The sequence below is a fragment of the Limulus polyphemus genome, unplaced genomic scaffold (genome assembly GCF_000517525.1).
Source record: "Limulus polyphemus unplaced genomic scaffold, Limulus_polyphemus-2.1.2 Scaffold2094, whole genome shotgun sequence".
Lineage (NCBI taxonomy): Eukaryota > Metazoa > Arthropoda > Merostomata > Xiphosura > Limulidae > Limulus > Limulus polyphemus.
In genome coordinates, this window is record NW_013667704.1 from 6,184 (window position 1) to 29,135 (window position 22,952).

At 32.8% G+C, this 22,952-nt stretch overlaps 1 protein-coding gene and 1 pseudogene across 8 annotated transcripts in view; both read left to right on the plus strand.

Annotated features, from left to right (window-relative positions):
* The first annotated feature begins 1,636 nt into the window (after positions 1–1,636).
* Positions 1,637–22,952, plus strand: part of LOC106465918 (GATOR complex protein DEPDC5-like) — a 141,607-nt gene continuing 120,291 nt past the window's right edge. For 5 of the 8 annotated variants that reach the window (XR_002612094.1, XR_002612096.1, XR_002612095.1 and 2 more), the window contains exons 1-5: positions 1,645–1,814; positions 11,947–12,034; positions 14,207–14,256; positions 15,342–15,427; positions 15,792–15,875. Coding sequence is in view for 3 of the 8 variants with exons in the window: in XM_022393867.1 (XP_022249575.1) it covers positions 1,781–1,814; positions 11,947–12,034; positions 14,207–14,256; positions 15,342–15,427; positions 15,792–15,875 (342 nt within the window). In the remaining 5 variants the exon portion in view is untranslated. Of the gene's footprint in view, positions 1,815–11,946; positions 12,035–14,206; positions 14,257–15,341; positions 15,428–15,791; positions 15,876–22,952 lie in introns of all 8 variants that reach the window. The other 3 variants (XM_022393868.1, XR_002612097.1, XR_002612098.1) reach the window with 3 other exon arrangements.
* LOC111087392 lies at positions 5,263–6,901 on the plus strand (annotated as a pseudogene).

Below are 22,952 nucleotides of genomic sequence, written 5' to 3' on the forward strand. Positions count from 1 at the left end.
GGTGTTTTAGTTTATAATTCTTGGGCAGCACAAAAAAAAAGTTGTGGATGGTTAATCGTTGCATTCACCAATTCGTTATTTGTTTTTTATTCTGTTGCCGATGTTCTTTTCTACTTCAATGATCTCTTTTTTGTACTTTGATTTTTTATTCATTACAACCTTTCTGTACTTCATCTATGTTTCTCTGTACTTGTTCAAGCTAATTGTTGTGATTCCTCTGTAAATCTCCAATAGCTTCATTGAACTTTTCTTCAATCATATATATATGTTTAATACTCCTTTAAATATGATATATCTTTCTTTTAACTCCTCTCTTAAATTCCTGTCTCTTTCTTCTTAACCTTTTTTAAATTTTATGTTTTGTATTCGAATTTTTGGTCTATTTCCTCTTGTTTTTCTTTTAATTTTCTACACATTTCTTCTTGACCTTTTAAAAAATTTTTTATCTTTCTTTCATCTTCATTTTGTTTTTATTTTCTGTCACACTATTCTAATTTTTTGTATCCTTCTTAGTGTTCTTTTAATATCCTTTCTCTTTATTCTTGATCTTCCTTTAATTTTCTCACTCTTTCTTTTTGATTTTCTTTTCATTTTTTCTCTCATTACTGTTGACCTTCTTTTAACTGTTTCATTATCTCTAATAAAATTTCTACTTCACTCCATGATCGGACTTACTATCTTTAAGTTGACGTTTAGTCAAAGTTCTATTTTATTTTCACCAAAATAATCCCACTTCTTACACCAACATTGTAATATGTTCTATTGTTGGGTGGGTTCTTTTGGATTATTTGGTAAAAATAATGCCTAGTCCAGTCCATGTAACCATGACGAATTAATTATTTCTTCAATAAAGTTTGACACGTTCTATATTCTCTTTCACACAAGTTGTAGGTCTAAATTCTGAAACGACGTTTCAGCTATAATTTCGTAACTAATGGTATTATGTATATTGTATTAACTTACATAGTTTAGACATATAAATAACACGCAAACTCACTAAATATACGCAGAAATGTTGATTCATAGCTTTTCAAACAATGACTTGAATTTTTCGTCGAATACTCATTAACTGATTTAATCATGACTGATTAATCATATTTATATCGCACCTTTGTTTCTACATGCTCCACAATATCTCGATTCTTAACTTTTAATTTTATGAACTTATTCGATTTTAACGTCATGCGTCCTTTAGTGAGCATCTAAATTAAAACATTGAAAATATAGCTTACAACAATAAAAACTGAAGCTAATGACGATTTTTCATCAATATATGTAATGATTAATATGTTTTGCAAATTTAATTGATGTATTGTTAAAATTTTTAAGTGTAATTTTCATCAACTCAGTTAACTTTCAGACCTAACTATGTTATAGATATGTCATAGTAGAAAAAATTCGTGACTTTTAAATTCCATTATTTTCACGAATCGTGTTCTATAGCTAGAACGTGTTGTTTGTTTTTCTAAGAGGAATTACAATTATTGTAACAAGATCACATATATATATAAACTGAATAAACAAGTAATTGTAGTGTGTATGAGAAAGCCAGAAAACAACAACAACAACAACAAAAAAAAAAAACGGAAAAGTTAGAAAGTGATAATGACTTATTTTTACTAAATTAAACGACCTCGAGGGACGTCAGAACTCATTCTGGTTTTACTTTTACAAAGTCTAGTATACTGGCGTACGATAGTCAACATATTCAATACTAGTTTTACTTTCTTGGATAGGAGGTGAATGTTTGTGATAAAATGCAAGTTATAAAGAAAACAGAATGAAGCTTGTCGTACACCAAAAGAACTTCAGCGGTAGGCACAATATTTAAATCATTCAATGATTCATGTTTCGAGGTGTTAATAATTATAAAATCAGCATTGTAGAATGATTAAATTTGATTATTTTGGATGTTAATTTATTTAAACACATTACTCATTTAACCGAAAATATAAGAAATAGGAACTAAGGATTAAGGAAGTATAAGTTATAAGCAAATTTAAGTATAATTTAAATAATAAAGCCTAAAGGTCAACATTATCAAGCGAATGCTACATTTCTACCATCATCCACCTTCGATAAGAATTAAGATCCATACAAAAACAATAGTTTTCAAGAAAGATTGGTAGTGGTATTTCAAGGCAAGGGAAGGAGGCATAAACTGCAGCTGGAATACTTCAGCATTATGACTCTGAACTTCAGACTTCTTTGTACATAGGGTAGTTTCTGAATAAGTAAATGTATTCACAATGACAAAAACGTTGCATGTAATTTTTGGGAACATAAAACATGTTCATTAACAAGGTATATGCAATTTTATGCATGAAATAGTATGAATTAAAATACTGTTAATAACAGTCACTTATAACTTTTACATATGGAGACATTGTCTCTAGTCCTGTTTCAGAGCACTTACATACATTTTGTTTTTACCTTTGACCCCTCTAAAATCAAAAGAGGGTACAAATCTGAAATAGGTCTGCTTCAGTTTATTGGGGTTGTCACAAGGTGCCATTGTGCAATGTCTCATCTACATTTATTGCAGTATACAGAAATGTCAGGCCATAAACAATAATTTTACAAAATATTTTTAATTTTGACTTCTATAAAATCATAAGAAAGGCACATCTTTTTTGTAATTCTACTTCAGTTTGTGGGAGTGGTAAGATACCTTTGCACAACGTCTTATCTGGAGTAGTAAAAACATAAAGAAATATCACCCCAAAAACCACAATTTTATGATTTTATCTTTGACCCCTGTAAAAATGTAAGAAAGTCACAAATCTCAAATCTGTCTTTTTTAGTCTATGGGATTGTTGCAAGCTAACTTTTTTTTACCAACTTTCATTTGGATTGATGGAAATATAAGGGAACTGTGGCCAAAGTATGTGTGTTTTTTAATGTTTCAACTTTGACCCCAAAAGGTGTATATGACATCCAGGTTTCATGATAATCAGCCTAGAAATATTTAAAGGACTTGTGCACAATTATTATTGATGAAAAGAGAAGAAAGAAACAAGAAATGCAATATAACTTTGTCCCTATGGGAAGACATAAAAACTACAAAGTTCATAATGAAACTTTGTAGAATGGATGGCAACTGCATGTTGTAGAGACACAAATGTAGAGGACGACATTTCGAAAGTCTTCTGCCTTTCATCTTCATCCTCTACACTTTTGTTTCTACAATAGGCAGTTGTCATCCATTCTACAAAGTTTCATCATGAATATTCTGCCTAAACAATCTATCAGAGAATACAAAGTTCATATTTAATTTGCCTCATGTTGATCATCACTTTGTTAGCTTATCTTAGGATTTTCCCTAGTATTAATTAGATTAGGCTAATCTGGCCCAAGAATTAAAAATAATATAAGCTTGAAAGAGTTATGACCTTAGATACAAGAAATAAGTCTACTTGCAAGGTGCTAGCATGCTATGCAGATCAAAAGTTAGTCATTGTAATTTGTATACACTGCACAGTTAGGTAAGATGAAAGTATTTTTGTGCCAAATAATATCTGGATCTAATTTAGGGACTACCAGGTTATATCACATCTATAATGATTTAATATTTAAAATCACTGTGAATTATTATTGCTATCTACTGCCAGGTCAGACATGACAAAATCTGGCCATTAAAAATCCCTGATTAAAGAAAAAGTTTCTGTTTAGTGAGAAGGTAAGATTGTAACTTGTCATTGTAATCAGTTTAGTATTTTTCTATATGATAAATATGATACATTTGTGTACATTGTGTATCCACACATGAGAAAGTTTAAAGATTAACATAATTATAGATTTTGCAATTTATAATTTTCATGATATGCATTAATGTTCAGTTTTAATTGCATCTTATAAATACCATTTTAATTTATCTAATATGTGTGTATCTTATAACTAATGTACATCACTTTTCTTCGCATTTATTCTTGAGGTTGGTGCAACATCATAGTCATGTGATTTTGCTTAGTAACACAATCACCATCTTGACAAAGGGGCAAACAATAGTGAAGCGAGTACAGCTGTGAATATGTATACACTTGTTACTGCTGAATCTCCTATGCTGATTCTTTAATTATCATATACATATTATTGTTTGATAGTCAAATTATCAGTTGCAATGTCTTATGAATACATGGAGAAGTTGTCAGCCGAGGCATTAGTGAGATATCAAGTAAAGTTACAATTAATTGGGCTTGATTCTTGTCCATGCCAGCATCTTGCCGCTTCATAGATCAGTCACCTGACAGGATGGCCCAGTGTGCAGTACCCAGATGTGTACGATTACCTTGTGGAAACACCGGGTATGTAATTTCTCTTTTTTTGACGAGTATGTCAGGTTTTGCACCATCTTTTTTTTTATGAAGTCTCTCATTTATTTTGCCATGAAATGTGATTTAGAACCAGGAGTTTGGACATAATAAGTCTAGTCTTTAGTAAAATGAACATGGGTATACTGTGATTGACTTTTTTCCTATTGATTTTGCATGAAATCAGAAAAACTGGACACAGATTTTTTTTTTCTGCAAAGATGACAAACATAAGCATGATTCTTATTTGAAGTGTACTGAAAAAGTGTTTGATTTTGTCATGTGTGTTGGCAAAAAATCTACATGACTAAACTGTAGTTGAGACAAATCGAAGATTATAAAAATGTTCTTGGAACTGTGTACTCACCTGATCTTGATCTTGTAGTCTGTTAGAACTGACTGTCAACTATCAACTTTAGGTATCAATTTACACATTAGCTAGGCAATAATTATTTTCAAAAGTGAAGTTCTTGGCAAATAAAATAATGATAATAATAATTATTTCTTTCACTAATTTTTTATTTTATTTATTATTATTATTTTTTGTCCAAGGCAAGAAGCCATGAAAAACTTACGGTCATTGGAAGTGCACAAGTTTTTCATCTCTGGCTGGGTGCAGACAGTGTTTCACAAGAAGGTCGGAGGTCAACTGAGGGTGTAATCGTTGCAGCACACTGTGACTGCATGGCAGTGTGAGTCACTTCTTTCATTTAACTTTTTTGTTAATTTCATGAAGAGATATAACATTACTGAATAGAATTTGAAATCATGTAAGACTGAGCATTCCCATAATAAACATTAAAATTAGATATCCTTTTGGATTTTAACCATTTTCTTAATTTTTTCAGGTGGGGTGGGGTGAATGAAATTTGTAACCATGTAAAGATGAGCTCTCTCATACCAGACATAAACAGTATGATTAGATATACTTTAGGAGTTGAACCATCTCATGTATTTTTTCTTTCTCTCTTTCCAGGCTTGGAGAAAGTTGCTTGCACATTGCAGCTCTGCTCTTGAAAACTGATACAGCCGTCAGGATGTGCCTCATCATGTTAGCCTGTACTGATGAGTTATGTAAGTGGAACACGTGCTTCATGTCAAAAATCCAGACAGCTCCTGTGAGTGAGAACTGAATCTCATTCACAGGAACTGCCTGGATTTTTACATGAAGCACGTGTTCCACTGACATAACTGAGTGAGATCTGGTTCTACTCCTCAGAGGCTAAGGAAAAACTAAACAATTTCAAGAAGAGCAAATCTGAACCTTCTCCTGCAACAGAGGAGGAGCAGAATCGCTTCCTCGATTCACTATCAGAATGTACATGTCCTACAAACTTTGTGGGTCTCTCAGCCTACATGCAATATACCAAGAAAGGAGGCACCGACTACCATCAGACTGCCATGAAACACTTCAAAAACTCTTCGACATAAAGAACAGAAACCTCACTGATGGAGAATTACAACAAGTTTGGGACATGGTCAATATCAGTATTACAGCAGATCAAGTGAGCTATGTGGAGAGCTCAAGTAAAGCACAGGCATCCTCACTTGTTTGGCACAATCAACAGGCAAGCCGAATTACTGCACATCAAGCAATGAACACTTTGTTTAGTCGCTAGCACCATCCCTAATCAAGAAAATATGTCAAGCAAATCTGGTTCCATTGAAATGTGGAAGAGAGCACAAACATGAAGCAATCCTGGTGTATTCTTCAATAATGAAGGGCTCTCTTAGGCAGTGCACGACACTGAAAGCAGGCTTTACCATAAGCCAAACTCACCCCTTCTTTGGTGTATCACGAGACGGTTATGTGAGCTGTAGCTGCTGTGGTAAGGATATCATTGAAGTAAAATGCCCTTATGTTCATAGGGACTCTACTGGAGCCAATGCCACAGAAGGCAGGCAATTCTGTTTGGAGAGCAGTATGAAGTTGAAGATGACACATTCCTACTACACACAGATGCAGCTGTAGATGATGGTCTGCAATGTTCAGTATGGTGACCTTGTAGTATGGACAAAATATTCATGTCACAAACAGAGAGTTGAGCTTGATGAATACTTCATTGGAACTATGATTGTTAGACTTCAGGCTGTCTGGAGGATAGCAGTTCTACTGGAACTTCTGACTCGTAAAATAGAAGAGAAACCTGGTCTTGCTGGTCCGTCTACATCTCCTGCATCAGTCGAAGCTAGTCAGGTCTCGTATTGTACATGTTGCAGTCAGGATGAGACAGACGACATGGTCATATGCAATAGGTACAATGAATGATTTCATCTGAAGTGTTGGAAGCTGACATGCAAATGCAGACATGGTATTATAAATAGTGCAAGAAGGACAAAAAAACACAAATTGCAGTTGGTAAATTGATCCAGCACTTACTAGCTTATGAATGAACATTTATTTTCTGTAAAAAAATTATTTGTCATATATCATATGTATTTTCTGGCTCATTAGAATAATGTACAATGTATTTTTATCTGAATCGCAGAGAGAGCAGTAAAATTTCTTAAATAAAATCACCCTCTTGTGTAATTGTTGTCAATATGATATGAAATGAATTTCTAAATTAGCTTTGTAAATTCAGAAGTTTATGATTTTGTAAAGTTGTATAAATATTCAACTTATGAAATGAATATAACTACTTGTCCTTTTCTGTTTCTGTTTAGTGATGTGTACAATTTTTATTTCCAAAAGTATACAGAAATTAGTGGAAATGTGAGTATAAAAAAGTATGTAAGTGCCATGGAACAGAGTAGAGCCAGAGAACAGACATGAGGTGTACATGAATGTAGCTGTAATGGAAAATGAGAAAACATGAAGAGTAGTAGAGAGAAAGAATGAATTATGTAACAATACAAAAGAAACAAGAAAAAATGTTTTCTATTTATTGATAAAGCAATGACAACACTGGTAGGACAAGAACCCTGTACAAACTAGCACAGACATCACTTATTATATATGATGCCTTCATCCAGGTATAAGAATGTAGCACAGACTCTAACAATCTTATCAATGCTTGCCATATTTTTTTCACTGAGTTCATCTGAAATTTGTTTCATGCTCTGAATGGGTAGAGGGCCTTGCAGGATTGTCTAATGCTTTTTCAGCTGTCCTATTACACATTCAATATGAATTCAAACTGAAGATATTTGCCTGGATGTCTTCATCTCTACAGTAGAAAGGTGGCTTTTACTCCTGTTAAATGCTGGAATGAGAAGATTTATGTCACATGCTGCAGCCATTTTTTCCTGCAAGGTAAAACCTCTGTTTGCAAGTACCTGGTCCCCGGGCATGTGATATTTACTTGACGTGAAATCCGATTCCCTAACAATTTGTATATCTGATGCTCTTCCTCCATACACCTTTGAGATGTAATTTATATGTCCAAGAGTGCTGCATGATATAAAAGCTTTGACTGTACAATGATGCTTGTAGTTGCTCCAACATTGAGCTCTGGCCTTTAGAGTTTTAGGTGCATCAATAAACATTTCAAAGCAAGCAACTATACAAGTGAGATGTGGAAATTTGTTTTTAAAGACTAGAAGAATAACTTGGAAGATCCTTGCTCTATCCTGGAATTATATAAGGATTCCTATTTTGGTGTGAAGTAGGTCTATCCATTTCCAGAAGTAGTCAGTTGTAGTATTTCTTTTGATTCCTCTTATTGTTGCCAGAAGATGGAAGGAAACATTATGTCTCAATTTCACAAGAGTTAAAAAAAAGTTGGTCACAAAGAGGAGGCTACCTTTTGTTGTTGCTCTGGCATTCATAAATGTGCTGAGAAATACAAATAGTTGATAATAAATCTACCCAACTGATGCCTGTAAGCATCTTGCATTTTTCATTATTTCCCTCAACTACAGATGCAGATAGGTTATTGTTCAACAGTGTATTTTCAAGTTCTTTTAGTTTGTCTTGAGTAACATCCCATTCCTGGCATAAGGCATCCATTTCAGAGTAGAGCTGCCCTCTTTTGCTTTCTTCCAGTGGAGTGGGGAGTAAGGATGGGTGTCTCAGGCTCTCTATCCTCTGTGTATGGACTATCAGGCCTGAGTGGTGATTCTTCATTGATAACTCAACATACTATTTACTGTGATTTTTCTGTGCTACTGGTGCTTCATCTGCATACAATGAATGGTGAAATAAACAAAAAAAAAATATGGTTACTACTGTGCATAAAAATAAAGATGAAAAAAAGGTTGTGCATCAACTTTTTTTTCTCCAACTTGTTTTTAAAACATACACTTGAAATACAACTTCCCATATGTTAATTTTCTTTCCAAAAAACTGTAGACCCCCCATTATTTTCACAAATATCTGAACATCAAGTACTACCAATGTCACCAACCATGAATTCACTCTCTTGGACTTGGCATATAAAGATCTGATTGATTTTGAACATGACCCTGATAACTACTCAAGTTGAATAGGCTTAATTATTTCTGCTCACCTCTTTCATTTTTTCTCTGGTCTCGAATGAATTTATCCAGTTTCTTCTTCCTTGATGAATCTGACTGGGCAACATGAGGGAATATTGATGGTATGTAGTCAGGGTGGTCCTTTATGTTGCTTTTCTTACCAGAGAAAAACAAGAAAAACTGAACAGACCATACATTCAATTATCACACAAATGCAAGGTTTTTAATCTGTTTGAGTTCCATTCAGAATCTAAGATTGAGAAGCATTATGGCTACTAGAGTTAATATAAAATCCCACCACCAGATGGAACTTTAGAAGTTCAGTGAGAATTTTCGCCCTCCTCTCCCCTGAATGCTCCTAATTCAAATGACTTTGTCTAGGAAACTAAATGTACAAAACTAAAGATTGAAATAAAAAAAGATTATGCTAACTATTTTAAAAATGAACACTAGGGTCTACAGGACTTATGTATGTTTGAGTTCGTAATTTGAGTAAAAAAAAATATTTGGTGGAAATGTAAGTGTTCTTGTTAAATATTAATGTTAGACATTTCCAGACTTTTAACCAATTTCAGGTCTAAGTCTAAGATGTTCTAATTTATAAAGTTAATGTTCATATACAAATTAGAACAGGCTTTTGAAATGTGTAAAATTGCAATTTAGAAAGAGAAAATTTGGAAGACAACAATTACCTGATATAAAATGAGCTGAACACATATAGTTATAGTCAGACTTTGGCTTCCACAGCTTTTCTCTTGCTTCCTGTGCTCCGTGATTGATAGCTTTTAGCCACAACACTCTTCTCTCCTTTTCAGTAGCTTGACTGCGTATCAAATAGAAGAAAAGTTCAGGTCTTTTCATCTTGTTATTGGTGCAGTTGAATGCACAACAACTCTTCACCATTTGCAGGTTTGTAACAATAAAATATTGTCACAAACACAAATAGTCATTACGAATATGAGTCTAGACAGCTTGCAAGTGTATGAAATCAATGGGATTTCCCCTTTGTTGTGCTATTTGTTTACCCCTTTGCTTCAGTCGCTATGCAGACATTACATTGTGTGAGGGAAAAGTTCCTGGATGCCTGACCTCAAAAATTTCTTAAGGAGTACAAAGCTGCTTCAATTAGATCACCTTGAAAGCTTCATACCAAAACTTTGGTGAAATGGTTGCTTCTTGGGAATGCTAAATTAGAATTTTAATATTCATGCACATATTACTTGGATATATATATTTGTTTCTCCAATAGCATGATTGGCTTTATGTGGCACATAAAAAGTCCACTTCCCTCATTGTATCACATGACACTTTGGGTGATATTGACCAAAATATGGAAGAGGAGACTCGTAAATAAGTAGTAGTATGGATTTTCATCTACTTATACTATCTATCATCCTTTTTGAGCTTTTCAGATTGTTGAGAGGTAGGGGTGGTGAACTGATGAGGATATAATTAAAAATAAGTAACTCTTAATACTTGAATACTAATGATCATAACGTTAGTAGCTTTGCTGCTTTTTCCAAAACCAGTTGTAAAGTTAATAAGACTTGGGTTGTAAAGTAGTGGTAACTAATCTAAATAGTATGTCACTGAAATTTAGGATGTTTTATTTGTTTGGTCAAGCTATCTGCAAAGAAATGCTTTCCTTCTAAAGTCTTGCATAAAACCTAAAATCACATACCAAAATGATGATAAATAGGGAAGTTATATTATTAGTGCATAACAAATACCAAGCTTACAGTAATGAAGAACTTACTAATAAAATTGTGGATGCTGATGTTTATTGAAATGAAATGAAGTTATATTTGTTATGTTTTAGTTGTCCTTCACCCACCACAGTGAACGTACGTTTATATTGGATCGGACAATATTTATGATTGATGCTAATAACTTATTCTTCTGGATAATCTGTTTAAAATATTAAGAATAAATATGAAGCCCAAGTAGTGAATCAAATGATAGATTGAGCTTCATATTTATTTAAGAGGCATTGTGAAAGTATCTTTGCTCCAAGCATCAAGTTTGATTTGAAGGGTTATTGCATTTAAATTTGCCAAAAAAAGAAAGGTCAAGAATAATATCATTCTTTCAAGAGATTTTAAAGTGACTTTATTACTGAAGAAAGGAACATGGCTGAAGTTTTAAAAATTTCACAAGCAATTTTTTTACTGATTGAAAGAAGGGACACCCAAGTTAAACAATTTTTAAAGGTTGGAGAACTTTTTCTTAGTTTTATTAATGAAGGAGAAGAAACTGCTTTAGAAAATCTTAGGAAAACATCTGGAATAATACTCTTGGCCAGGTGATAGCCATCTCTAATTTTAAATTATTGGCCAGAATAAAGGCAAAGAGCCAGCAGCACCTGCTACTACACAGGCTTTATCTGGCTCTTTCAACCAAACAATAGGATTGAATGACCCTTTTATAATGTGGTGACCTCAACTAAAAGTGTGGAGCATGGTCGGTGAAATTACAATTGTGACGTTCAATCCATAGCTTGACATACTAACCACTAGGCCTGCAGTTCTCAATCTGTGATCCATCTGTGGTAAGGTTGTGTCTTTATGGAAAGAAAGCGGCCACATATATTATAGATCCCATTGTTGTCTGCAAAGACTTTAAAAATATTTCAAGTAGTCTGCAAACAAAAATGTTTGAGAACTGCTGCATTAGAACTTACTGGCTATTTGAAAAGGTTCTATCTGAAGTTAATGAAATATAATTAGATGATTATAGTACATTGTCTTTAACCTAACAGCTAATTTGCTATGAAACTAGGTAAACACGCATCACAGCTTTCTAGATCTATGTCTATTTTGTTGTGCCAAATGGAATGGCAGTATAGTAAAAATGACTTCTGAAAAATGGTAGTTTAGAGAGGGACTAAAAAGTCTTTTAAGGCTGGGGAAATTTGTGAAGCTTGGAAGATTGCCCATGCAATCACTGTTTGTTTAGGATGAAAGATTCAAGAGAGGAGCCTGGAAGCTGTATGCCTGTTAGTTTGACTTTGGTTGTTGGAAGGATGTTTGAATCTGTTGTCAGAAATCAAGAATGCATTTAAAAAGTTTATTTTAAATAGTTTAGTAACCTTTAATCACCTACAATAGATTGGAGATGATGCTTCAAATTGTTAGTCCAGATAAAATTATTGATATTTATGTATGTGTATGCACAGTTTTTACCTTTTCCTATAATCTAATGAATGACTTTATTTCAGAGGATAGTCTTGTTATCAACCCTAAAGATTTCCCAACGTTAAAGAAGGGTGATATTGTAGAGATTTATTTACCAGAGGATGAATACAGGTAACAAAGTCATATTAACTAAAAGTATGACCATCTTTTTATAATGACTAACAGTAATTATGTTTCATGATCTTGTATATCTGAAATAACTGTATTTAATTTATTATAAGCAGTGGCACAGACATTCCTTTAAAGGGCCACTAGGGCATGCTTACATTGCAAGCAATACTTTGATCTGGTCTCTTTACACATGTGTGCCATATTTGGCTGAGTCTGTGGCCAAAGAAATGTGCAATGTTTTGATATTGCATTTATGCAAGTACATTAGAATAACAGTATTTTGTAAACAACATCTAGTCAGGTTATCTGTTCTATGCACATGGACTACTTAACCTTACAACATAATTGTTATACTTGATTACATACAAATGCATGATTATATCAGCTCATTGATGATTTGTTCACCTTCTTCACAGTTTGTACCACCTCTTCTGCAACAGACTAGTCTTTTTATGCTTAACTTCCTTAAAATGGTTGAGAATTTATAATTGATAACTCGGACATTGGTCTTGCCTTGGCTATGATATTGATTATAATTCAAAGCTAAGTGTGGGTTCCATTTGGATTAAGAAAATTGGAAGTCACATCATTGTATTTTTGAACAGTTTGTAAGTAATATTATGAACTTTCTTATTTAAGGTGTTTAAAAATGCTTGAATGAATCAATGTTATAACTTAAAAAATACTAAAACTTTAATTTATTTGGTAAAAAGTTGCTTATAGAAATTGAAATAAATGAGTTTGTCAGAAGTTTATTTTTTTATGCTATTGGAAGAATTGTTTTAGTTATTTCTATACAGTCCACACTTGATAATAGATTATGTCTAGTGTCTTTAAGAGTGTGATTAGTTTATTGCTGTATCTACGGTGAAAGGAGAGGAGGAAATATGCAATTTTTAACTGAGTGCACATTTGTTGTGTAAATATACATGTATTTATCTCACTGAGTAATTGATAATGAATAAATTGGATGAGTTGTATGTGTTTGTAATCTGATGAAAAGAAAGTAGAAGTAAATCATTTTTGAAGTAGCAGTGATTAAAATAATGTATTGTGATTATTAGAATGGAACATTTCAAGGTGGAACAATTCAGCAAACTGAAGAATGTGTAATTACCACCCGTTTTAGATTTTTTACTTTTATCAAGATTGGATGTGAGAAGACAGCTTTGAATGATCAAATAATTCCTTCTTGTCCCTATTTTATTTGCTTAGAGACATTAATATTTTTCTAATGAAGTTTAATGCGGTAACAAAACTAATATGGCCAAAGCTTCAATGGAATATTATGGTCACATAGATACCACTGCTAGTGGTTAATACATAACACAAAAAGAAGTTAATAATTTGAGCTCTTACAGAAGGCAGACCTTCCTTCTGAAAATGTGTGGGTTAGTGTATTTCATGTTTTGTATTTGCTTAGTTTTTGATCTAACATACAATCTTAGAATTTTGAACTTGTCACCTGCTTTAACAAATTGTGACTATTGTAAGAGCTGTGGTTTTTACAGAAACATTTACTAATAAGTGTGGTATTAGATGACAGTTGTAAGTACTGACTGTATTTAAATATGTTATGACAGTAGGTGATTTGTGATATGTTTATGAAATTTCAAGTTTGTATGACCTCTAGCAATATATCTGTATATAGATATTTTAAACTACATAGAATTGCACACGAGTTCAAGTCATATCGATGTTGATGTGAAAGCTTCCAGTAAGATATGTTTCTGATCTTTTCAAGAATACAGGAACTACTTTTAGGCAACTTTGCAGACTTCCAATTACTTTCTGGAAATAGTTATACCGATTGAAACTATTTGTAAAGAAAAAAAAATGCAATTTTGGTGGTTAATTTTACATTTTTATTTTATTTTTTTAAGGAAAGAGTGTTAAAACATGATAAAATAATATAATAATATAAAAAAATATATAATAAAAACATTATATTTCTGAAAACAGAAGTGTGGTAGTACAAATTTGTAAATAAAGAGATAGAGAAAATAGCACTGAATAATTACAATTTATTGAGAATTCTTTTCATGCAGAAATAAACATAACACAAAGAGATCAAATTACAAGAATTAGCTAGCTTGAAAACTTCAGTCACATCATTAATTTGTTCAGATTTAATTTATTTTAAAATCATAAAAGTTTTTGATTGTGTTTCAGCCGCTTGCTGTTACAAGTGACATCATTCCGTGAAGACTTTCAGCAGAAAGGTAAGAATTATAGTGTCTTGTGCAACTGGAAATGAAAATAATGGGTATAACTTTACAAATATTTATTATTTCAAGTGACAATTTTTCAATGAATCATGAAATGTGTGACCAAGTGTTATGTTGCATAACTATTACTTAGTTATCAAAATGCTACTTTTAAAAAATATCATTAAAACTTGTAACATACAATGCATACAACTTAATTAAGTTGATACTTTGGTTGTAATTTTAGCTGTACTACTATGTTTATCATACTAAGGGGAACAAAATAAAATTTTGTATAAGTTAAAAAATGTAACTTAACTACTATTGCAAAGTGGTAGCAATTAATAATGTTATGCTTGTATTAAGTGATTGCCATTCAAAGAATATGTAACTAAGATTTTTGCAAACAAAAATTAAACTTTTGATGTTAGATATTAAGATTAACACTCAAATTACTGACTTGCTTTTACACAATTAACTATTAGTAGAGTCGCATATTGCATCATGTGGAATAATTTTATGAATTTATGTGTTGCAATGCCCATTGTAAAAAATTGCACAAAACAACTGAGTGAAATCACTCATGTTCTATGAGAACTCAGCAGAACTTGTGATGATTTTTCTTTTGTGCGACTCATATGTTATTATGATCTGTAACAAACAAAGTCATAAACCCACAAGCATTTGGATAATTATAGAGTTAAAGGTTTAGATTATGCTTGAACCCATTCATGTGTACAGTACATTACATCACTATACATGTAGTGTTTTTCTGGTATACATGTGATCTTATGTTTTTATGTATATGAAAAGCCTGAATGGTTAGTCATTAACTATGTGTAATATACATAATTTCTTTATTTTTAGAATTGTAAAAATGAGTGTTGAGATCATTACAATTCAAATATAATTACTAGAATACAAAAAGAGAGAATTAATTATGAATAAATCACATTCACTGTGAAATTTTGTCTGTATGAATGTTTGTGACACTTGCACATATTTTATTAATTCTTATATATTTGTACACTGTATGTATGCATAATTAATAGGCTTTGAGAACTATAATTGTTCTATATAAATATTTTTGTATTTTACAGATGCTATAAGTGTAGAACAATCAATAGCCAACAGCTTTCAGCTTAGAACTTATGCTGATGTGATAGTAAATCCTGTCAATCCCAAGGTGAGAAAAAAGTTACAGGTCACCATTTACTTTTGTAATTTGGGAAATATTGTTAATTATTTTTTCAATGAAAACAGTGCAAACAAAAAGGTTTATTTCAATGTTTTGAAAGCTTCTCTTTGTAAAGTGTGTTTTTTGTTTTGTTTTAGTACTGATAAAATTTAATGCTATTCTTGATTACAGATATGCTATTCACCAGTTCTTTTCCAGTCTGTTTGTATAGACAAATGTTGTTAAATGCCTTTTATAGAAATAACCAACATGAAAAGTTTGATATTTTTAAACCATTTTAGTTACAGGAAAGTATTGAAAAATGGTGTATGTGTATATAAATTTAAATCTTTAATTTTGTTTCTTCTTTCAGAATGTTGGGTTAGATTCTTTGGAACTGACATTCAAGGATCAGTACTTGGCACGAAGTGATATGTGGAGATTGACACAGTCTTTGGTATAAGATTTTATATTGTATAATGTTTTAATTTAACTACCTTCTTGTAAAGTATAGTGTATTATTACCAATAACCACATTCCTCTATATATAAATTACTGTGTTGAATTACTAATAACTACCATCTTATACATAAAGTATGGTGTAGAATTGCTAATAAGAACTAAGATAAATGATTATAGCATTATATTGATTAGTTGCATATAACCTAAGCATGTTTGTTGTTCATCACATCAGCATAAATTCTAAGCTAAAAGCTGTTGGCTATTGATTGTTCTACAGTTATAGCATCTGTAAAATACAAAAATATTTATATAGAACAATCATAGTTCTCAGAACCTATTAATTATGCATACATACAGAGTACAAATATATAAGAATTAAAGCCTATTGCAATTATGCTGAACCTCTAGTTAGTGAGGATTAGATCTGATGGTAAAATGGTAGACAATCAGTTAAGTTTATCATGAATATAACTAAGTCATAGTGTGATATAGTTACTGAAGTGGTGTTCTATTTGTAATGGTGAAATGACTCATCAACATCAAAGGTGTATGCCATAGCCATAATTTTAAACTATTTACTTGCTGTAGTTACAGAATGTTTTATATTCTGAGTTCGTACCTGTTGATTTATTAACAAAGATTATATTCCAAAGGAGGGAAAGAGAAATAACTAATCAGAATAATTTCAAAATTATGTTATTAATATTATATTCCATTAGCCTTGGAAGAGGGTGAAAGATTATGCAGATATTGTCAGTGTTGAATCCTCTTTGTGCTTGTATATAAGTAGGCTAGCAAGTATTGCAGAAAGGGTAGTTAAGAAATGGAAACTATTTCCCCTCCCATTAGTACTAATATTTCTTAAATGGGGAAAAAAAATTCTCTGTAATGTTCTGATTCTTATCTTCAGTTGAGATGCTGAACTCCATTTTTACCTAATCATAAATGTTTCTTTGGTTTCTACTAAAGGCTATTTAAGCAATAACTATTTGCATACTCAAGAAGTGGAAAAATCCTATTTTTTAATTATTGAGTGAACTCTCATTCTGATATAATTCTATTATTTTGAGACATTATAGCAAATTATTGGAAATAAGTCCTAATTTACTATATTTAATTAGAAGTTTGACCTCCATACTTACCAAATCAAAATAATTTTCCTTAGAAATTACTGGAAGATTGCGTGAGTACTGACTTGTGACATATGGATAGCCCAAAGAACAGATTAACACTTTCCTAGTTAAAGGCTAAACCCCATTCTTATTTTATGATAAGTTTATTTCAAAAGTTTTTCACCAATTTTTGTAGCATTAATAAACCTGTCCAAAAGTGTTTGCTGTTGAAAAGAACATTTATTCTACCTTATTTTAATAAAGAAATGTTTCTTTGTACCTCACACCTATAATTGTTGCATTGGAAGCACAATGTTTGCATGGTGCAAAGCTTACCATGTTGGATGAGAAATGGTTAACATTATTTTTTTTTAAAAATACTTATATTGTATAAGTACAGTTGAATTAATTTCAGTTCTTCCAATTTTATGTGCTTTTTACACTTTTGACTTTTGCTTAGTTTTGTCACAGAATTTAGGTTACCTCAGATAAGGAATGGAAATATAAAACCATATACAACAATACAGGATAAACAAAATTCTCAATTTCCACAGATAAATGGGGATGAAAAAAATAAAACTGTCAAAAAGAAGAAACTTCCAGTAAGACATATTTTATTAAATGTGTTATATTTCTTTTAAATCCCATTGCCAGAAGTACTGAAAGAAAAAGTCATTGGTATTGTATGAGTCATAAAAAAAGAGGAGGTATATCAAATAGAGTAGGTAAGTATCAGCAGCAAACTGAATGACCTACATACTTTAGGTTAAAAACAAAAGCCAAGCATTGATATTCCAACATAGAGGCAGAGAAGTAATTGCTAGAATCAATGACATATTTGTGAAAATAGAGCAGATCCATCGGAAGACAGATGATGTATTGAATAAGAATCAAAGTTCAAATACAAATTAATTTAACCTTCCAGTACTAAATGTTGTTTTAGAAATATCCCTATATATTTTCCTATTCCTTTTGGATTTGTTACATGGGTTTTAACTTTTCTAAATAATTTTATACCCAAGAAATTTCATACATTGTAGGATTGTCATGACATTTTCTTACTGTTTATCTTTCACAAATTTATGTTTATTAGTTTCCATGACTTAGTTACTTTTGGTAAACTTTTGAAGTAGACTCAATTGAAACATTATTTTGAGGTTATTCTGGGTTAACTTTCTGTGTACCTATGCTAAGTCTCAACTCTGGGAATTAGTTACTCATCTGAAGGATTTTGTAACTCCCACTATATGGGCAGAACACCACCACCCATCTTGTAGGTTGCCTCCATGGTCAATCACCCCAGCGGCTTGGAACTGGTAAATGGAAAGGACTCCCATACTCCACTGGAAGAAAGGGGGAAAAAGTGTAGTGGAGAGTCTGGAGGGACTGCAACATCTGAGACAGTGCAATGGGTTGTCACGAAACTCTATTTTTAAAAGCAGACCACACCGATTTATTCAATCTAGGCATGGAAAGGATTGGCAACAATACCCTTCTGCTTTACCCTTGCTGTCCATGGGTGGTACAGTCTGGGATGGGCATATTATGATGCAATTATCACGAGAAATTTACACTCTAGTGAAACATCCCATCTCAAGGATGAGCATACATAGCTATGAAAAATGTATAAGAATCCACATGGCTTACAGTGTAGATTTGATAGCAAGATGTCTGCAAATGGTTATAGTCATCTAAGTGGAACCCATTTCGAGTACAGACAGAATATCTGGTCAGGTACCACTCGCCATAGAGTGGGATCCAAAGTGAAGCTGAAGCAGTGGCCTCTCAAAGAAAAGAAAGCATTAGTAAGGACTTACTTAGTGTCACAGCCACCATGAAGTCTGTAGAATAGCCACAGGTGGCAGGCAATATTCTGAGGAAGCAGAAACAGCGATGTTGTGTAGGTAGTAGGAGATTAACGTGTGCGAAGTCATCCACATGCCAGATCATAGAATCTCCTCCAATGGCCGACGAAGACGAGAGACAAGGGAGAAGGTAAGGTGATGGATTTTAGGTGAGGAAACATGAAAGAGATCATGCTGGGAAGGAGACAAGGAGGAATAGGCCAACTGGATCAAACGTTGAACCCAATTGGTCAGGGTAACCGAGGGAAGAGGAAGGTTGCCAAGGGTGTAACAATGGAGGGCATGGACAGGACAGAGGAGTCTATCTGGATCAGGATGAGGGTAGAGATGAGATATAAAGAATGGGCAGATAGGGGGAAAAGAAGGACTGACCTTCTCAAGCCACAGAGGTCTTAGGAAGGAAAGCACGATCTGAATAAAGGATAAGGTAGGATGAGTGGTACTAGGTCCTGGTAACATTGAGGGTGAAAGCATCTGACCTACAATGCCCGCAGGCCAGGAGGAGGAGGAAATACGCCTACAAAGACAGGCGAAACAGGGAACACGTAGAAAGAAGTTTGAATGGAGGTAAAGTGAGGGCATGAAGGATCATGTTCATGTCCCAGTCTGGGAGCCACAGATGCCTCGGTGGCTGACAAAAAGAACAGATCAACAGGAGAAGCAAATGGAGGAAGGGAGAGAAAGGGGATAATGTATTCCTCTGAGAGAAAAGGTCCCCACCTATGAACAAAATTCAAGAGTCGAGCCTCTACTGGGCCCGAACTGACCACGTAGTCACCAGTACTGCTGTTGGCGGATTGTGCATCATTGACTAAATAGTAGAACTGTGGCACCATGTGAGTTTAAGACATGAAGAGGTTGGGTCGGGGGACAGGAACCAGTGCCGTGCTCAGCCTCAACTGTGTCAAATGAGCTACCAAGCTAGTAAAGGTAGAATGTTGATGGGCCGAGGCCAACAGTGACTGCAAGGACTCAGGAACCAAGTCAAACACATAGTGCCACAAATGATCAAAATCATCATAAGCTTGGTCTAGCTCGAAAGGCTCAAGAGGAAGTGTGGAAGAAGTAAGCTCAATCTCCCAGTAAATGAGCAACGATATATCCCCTGACAAATTACCCGTGCCCATTGCTGAAAATACAGCATCAGACACTTTGGAATTCATAAACAGGAAAAAGTGGCAAACACGAGTAAGTAATGCTTTAATAAAAATATTAACTCCATAACTGTGAAGTGTAGTAAATAAAGCTAAGAAGAATATAAAAAATAAAAAAATAATCCACTTCAAGGTAACTGAATAACGTCAGAAAGAACATCTGAACTCTACAGCTGCCAAATGAGAAATGATAGTTTGGTAGTGGCGTGTAGAGGGAGTCACATGTGTCATATGATAGTAGTGCTCTTCTATTGATGGAAAGGTGACACATGATGATTTGCATGAGAGACTTGTTGGAACTTTGGATTCCAAAAGAAAAAGTTTGCATGTAGAGGGCATCACAAAATGAGAAAAGCTAATCTTGTGAGTGGAGGCAGAGTATTTAACCGGAAGAGAATTTCACACAAAAATTTTAATTGTTTGAGTGAATACCATAGTTTGTTGACAAATTGGCATTATACTTAAGAAGTCTGTGTAATTTTACATGTTAGATATTTCTCTCCTTTCATATTTTATTCTCAGATAATTCATTTTGTTTCTTTTCTGTAGCATTCTCTTTTCATTTAACTTACTTTACCCTTGGAAATATTTTATTATTCACCTCTGTTTACCTGATTTGTCATGGGCTATTCAGAAAATGAGAGATATGAATTTGTGTTTACTTCTTATCCTTTCTTTTGCATCATTTAGTAGAATGATTCTTAAAGCTTTTGTCTAGTTTTATAATGACAATTCAGCTTTTTACTTGAACCCTGAGACTTACTGGACTTTGCTCACCACTTCTAAAACATACGAGTTTGTCTGCACTTTTAAAAGGGATAAATGTAAGCTTTGTTGTAGACACTGTTTCATTGCACACCACAAAATCAGTAAGTTATCAGTCTGAATGTGACATATATTTATTCACGTGCTTAGTTACACAAGTGTAGAATGGTTTTAAGTTTCCTCATAAATACCTTTTTGTAATACTTTTCCTATCATTCTGTATAGTCTCTTCATTGTTTTCTCTCTTTTCAAGTAAATGACTCAAGAGTTGAAAAGTCCTTGGTTCTACATTCAGATTATTGGATGATGACTTTTGAACATATAAAGCTCTTTTTAGATCTTTCATTAATCATTCATTCTTTTTCAAGCAAAATAATCCAATTTCAAAGGAGAGATGAGAAATTGCCTGTCATATCTATATTTAGAAATATTGCATCTGCACTCTGTTTTTCAAAGTTTTATATTATAATTACAAATTTAATAGATTTTTTATAGAAAATAACTGATTGTACCAAAAACTAAGTATGTTATGTAAAAGCAAGAAAGAATTTCCAGTACGTCTTTAATATTTCATAATCAGGTTAGTACTTCATTAAAAACAATGAATTTCATGCACTGATTCTATTATCAGTGCTGAGTGTGCACTAGAAAGATGAACAAGGGTGTTGGAATAACAAATCACTTCTTGTTAATTATGCCAGCTTGGTCTAAAGAAGCAGTTCAAACATATTCTTAAGGCCATCCCATCACCAGGTTTTTGAGAATTGTTATAGGGTGTGGTAATTTGCAAACAAAAAAGTGTAAACTGAGTTATTTTGTTGTGTATTTAGGAACATTATTTAATTAAGCTTAATTATCTAAAACAGTAGAAGACCCATGATTTCTTTGTGTAAGAGGCTTACAAATGGTTAACTTGCATCTGTCAAAGAAAACTCAATCTTGTGTTTTGCAACAGTATTAAAAAGGTTTTAAGTAGCAGATTTTTTGCTTATGTTTCAAATTTTTAGACATAATTATTGATAACATTGGAAATCTGTAACTCTTATTTTGTATTGAATAAGAATAAAACATACACTCTTGACTTACACAATAAAACAGGAGTGGAATAATTAGAAGGCCAACTTCTTTCTTGTTTGTAAACATACTTCCTCATTAAATTTATTTTTAGTAACTGTATCATTATTAGCTTGGCTTTGTATAATTTATCTACACTGGTACATAGGCTTTATTTTTTCTACAAATGCTTTATCCCTTTCACTTCAAATTATTCTTTTTTTGTCCCTCAGAAATGAGGAAGGAGTTAATCAAGATGTGAAAGGATAGTTGTATTTGAAGCATATTTTTCCTTCATAGACTCCAATTTTCTATTAAAGTTTGAAGCTAAAATGTTGTCTTGCCAGAGTTGACTATAGTTACTATTTCTTAGTGCATTTTTGTTTTCAGAGTTATAGCTGAGAGCAAAATATCTAGAAATTACAATGAATATTTATTTTTTAATATAATTTGAACAATCAAAAAAGAGTAGGAGGATGTAGACCAGTTAGGGCCAAATAGTAAGCAGTGAAAAAAACAGACAGCAAGTTTTTTTTATTTCAGATACAACTTTTATCATTCCATAAGTATTTTATTTAATACCATAATATTGCTTCAGCAGTTTTAGTCAGATTAGTTTTTGCATCATACTAATTTTATCATTCCATAAGTATTTTCTTGTAGTAATTTACCTGTATTTAACCTGCTGTCATCACTTACAAATGGCATTAACTCTTGTAAAGTACTGGGGTTGTTGTGATAAGTTTGTTTTAGGATGGAAGAGGTCTTGGGTTTGCCCATCTGTGAAGCCTGACAACAAATAAGTCTAGAGATAGAAGTATGATTTGTTGTTGCTGTTTTCCTAATCTGGTTAAACTTCCTATTAACCCTTTCGATATGGGTCACAGGTGAAAGGCCATGTCATTTCATTTGTTGACTCACATTAAAAATTTTATTGAACTACTATTTAATGAACTTATGTCAATAAGTTTGGTATCAAACTGTAGATTATAATTCAAATTTTGGAACTATGCATTACTCAATTTGTTATTTAAAAGTAAATATTAAAAAACAGATAAACATCGATTTTTGTGTGTCATGTGGTATGTTGAATGCAACACTGCTTCAAATTAGATGTTTGTGA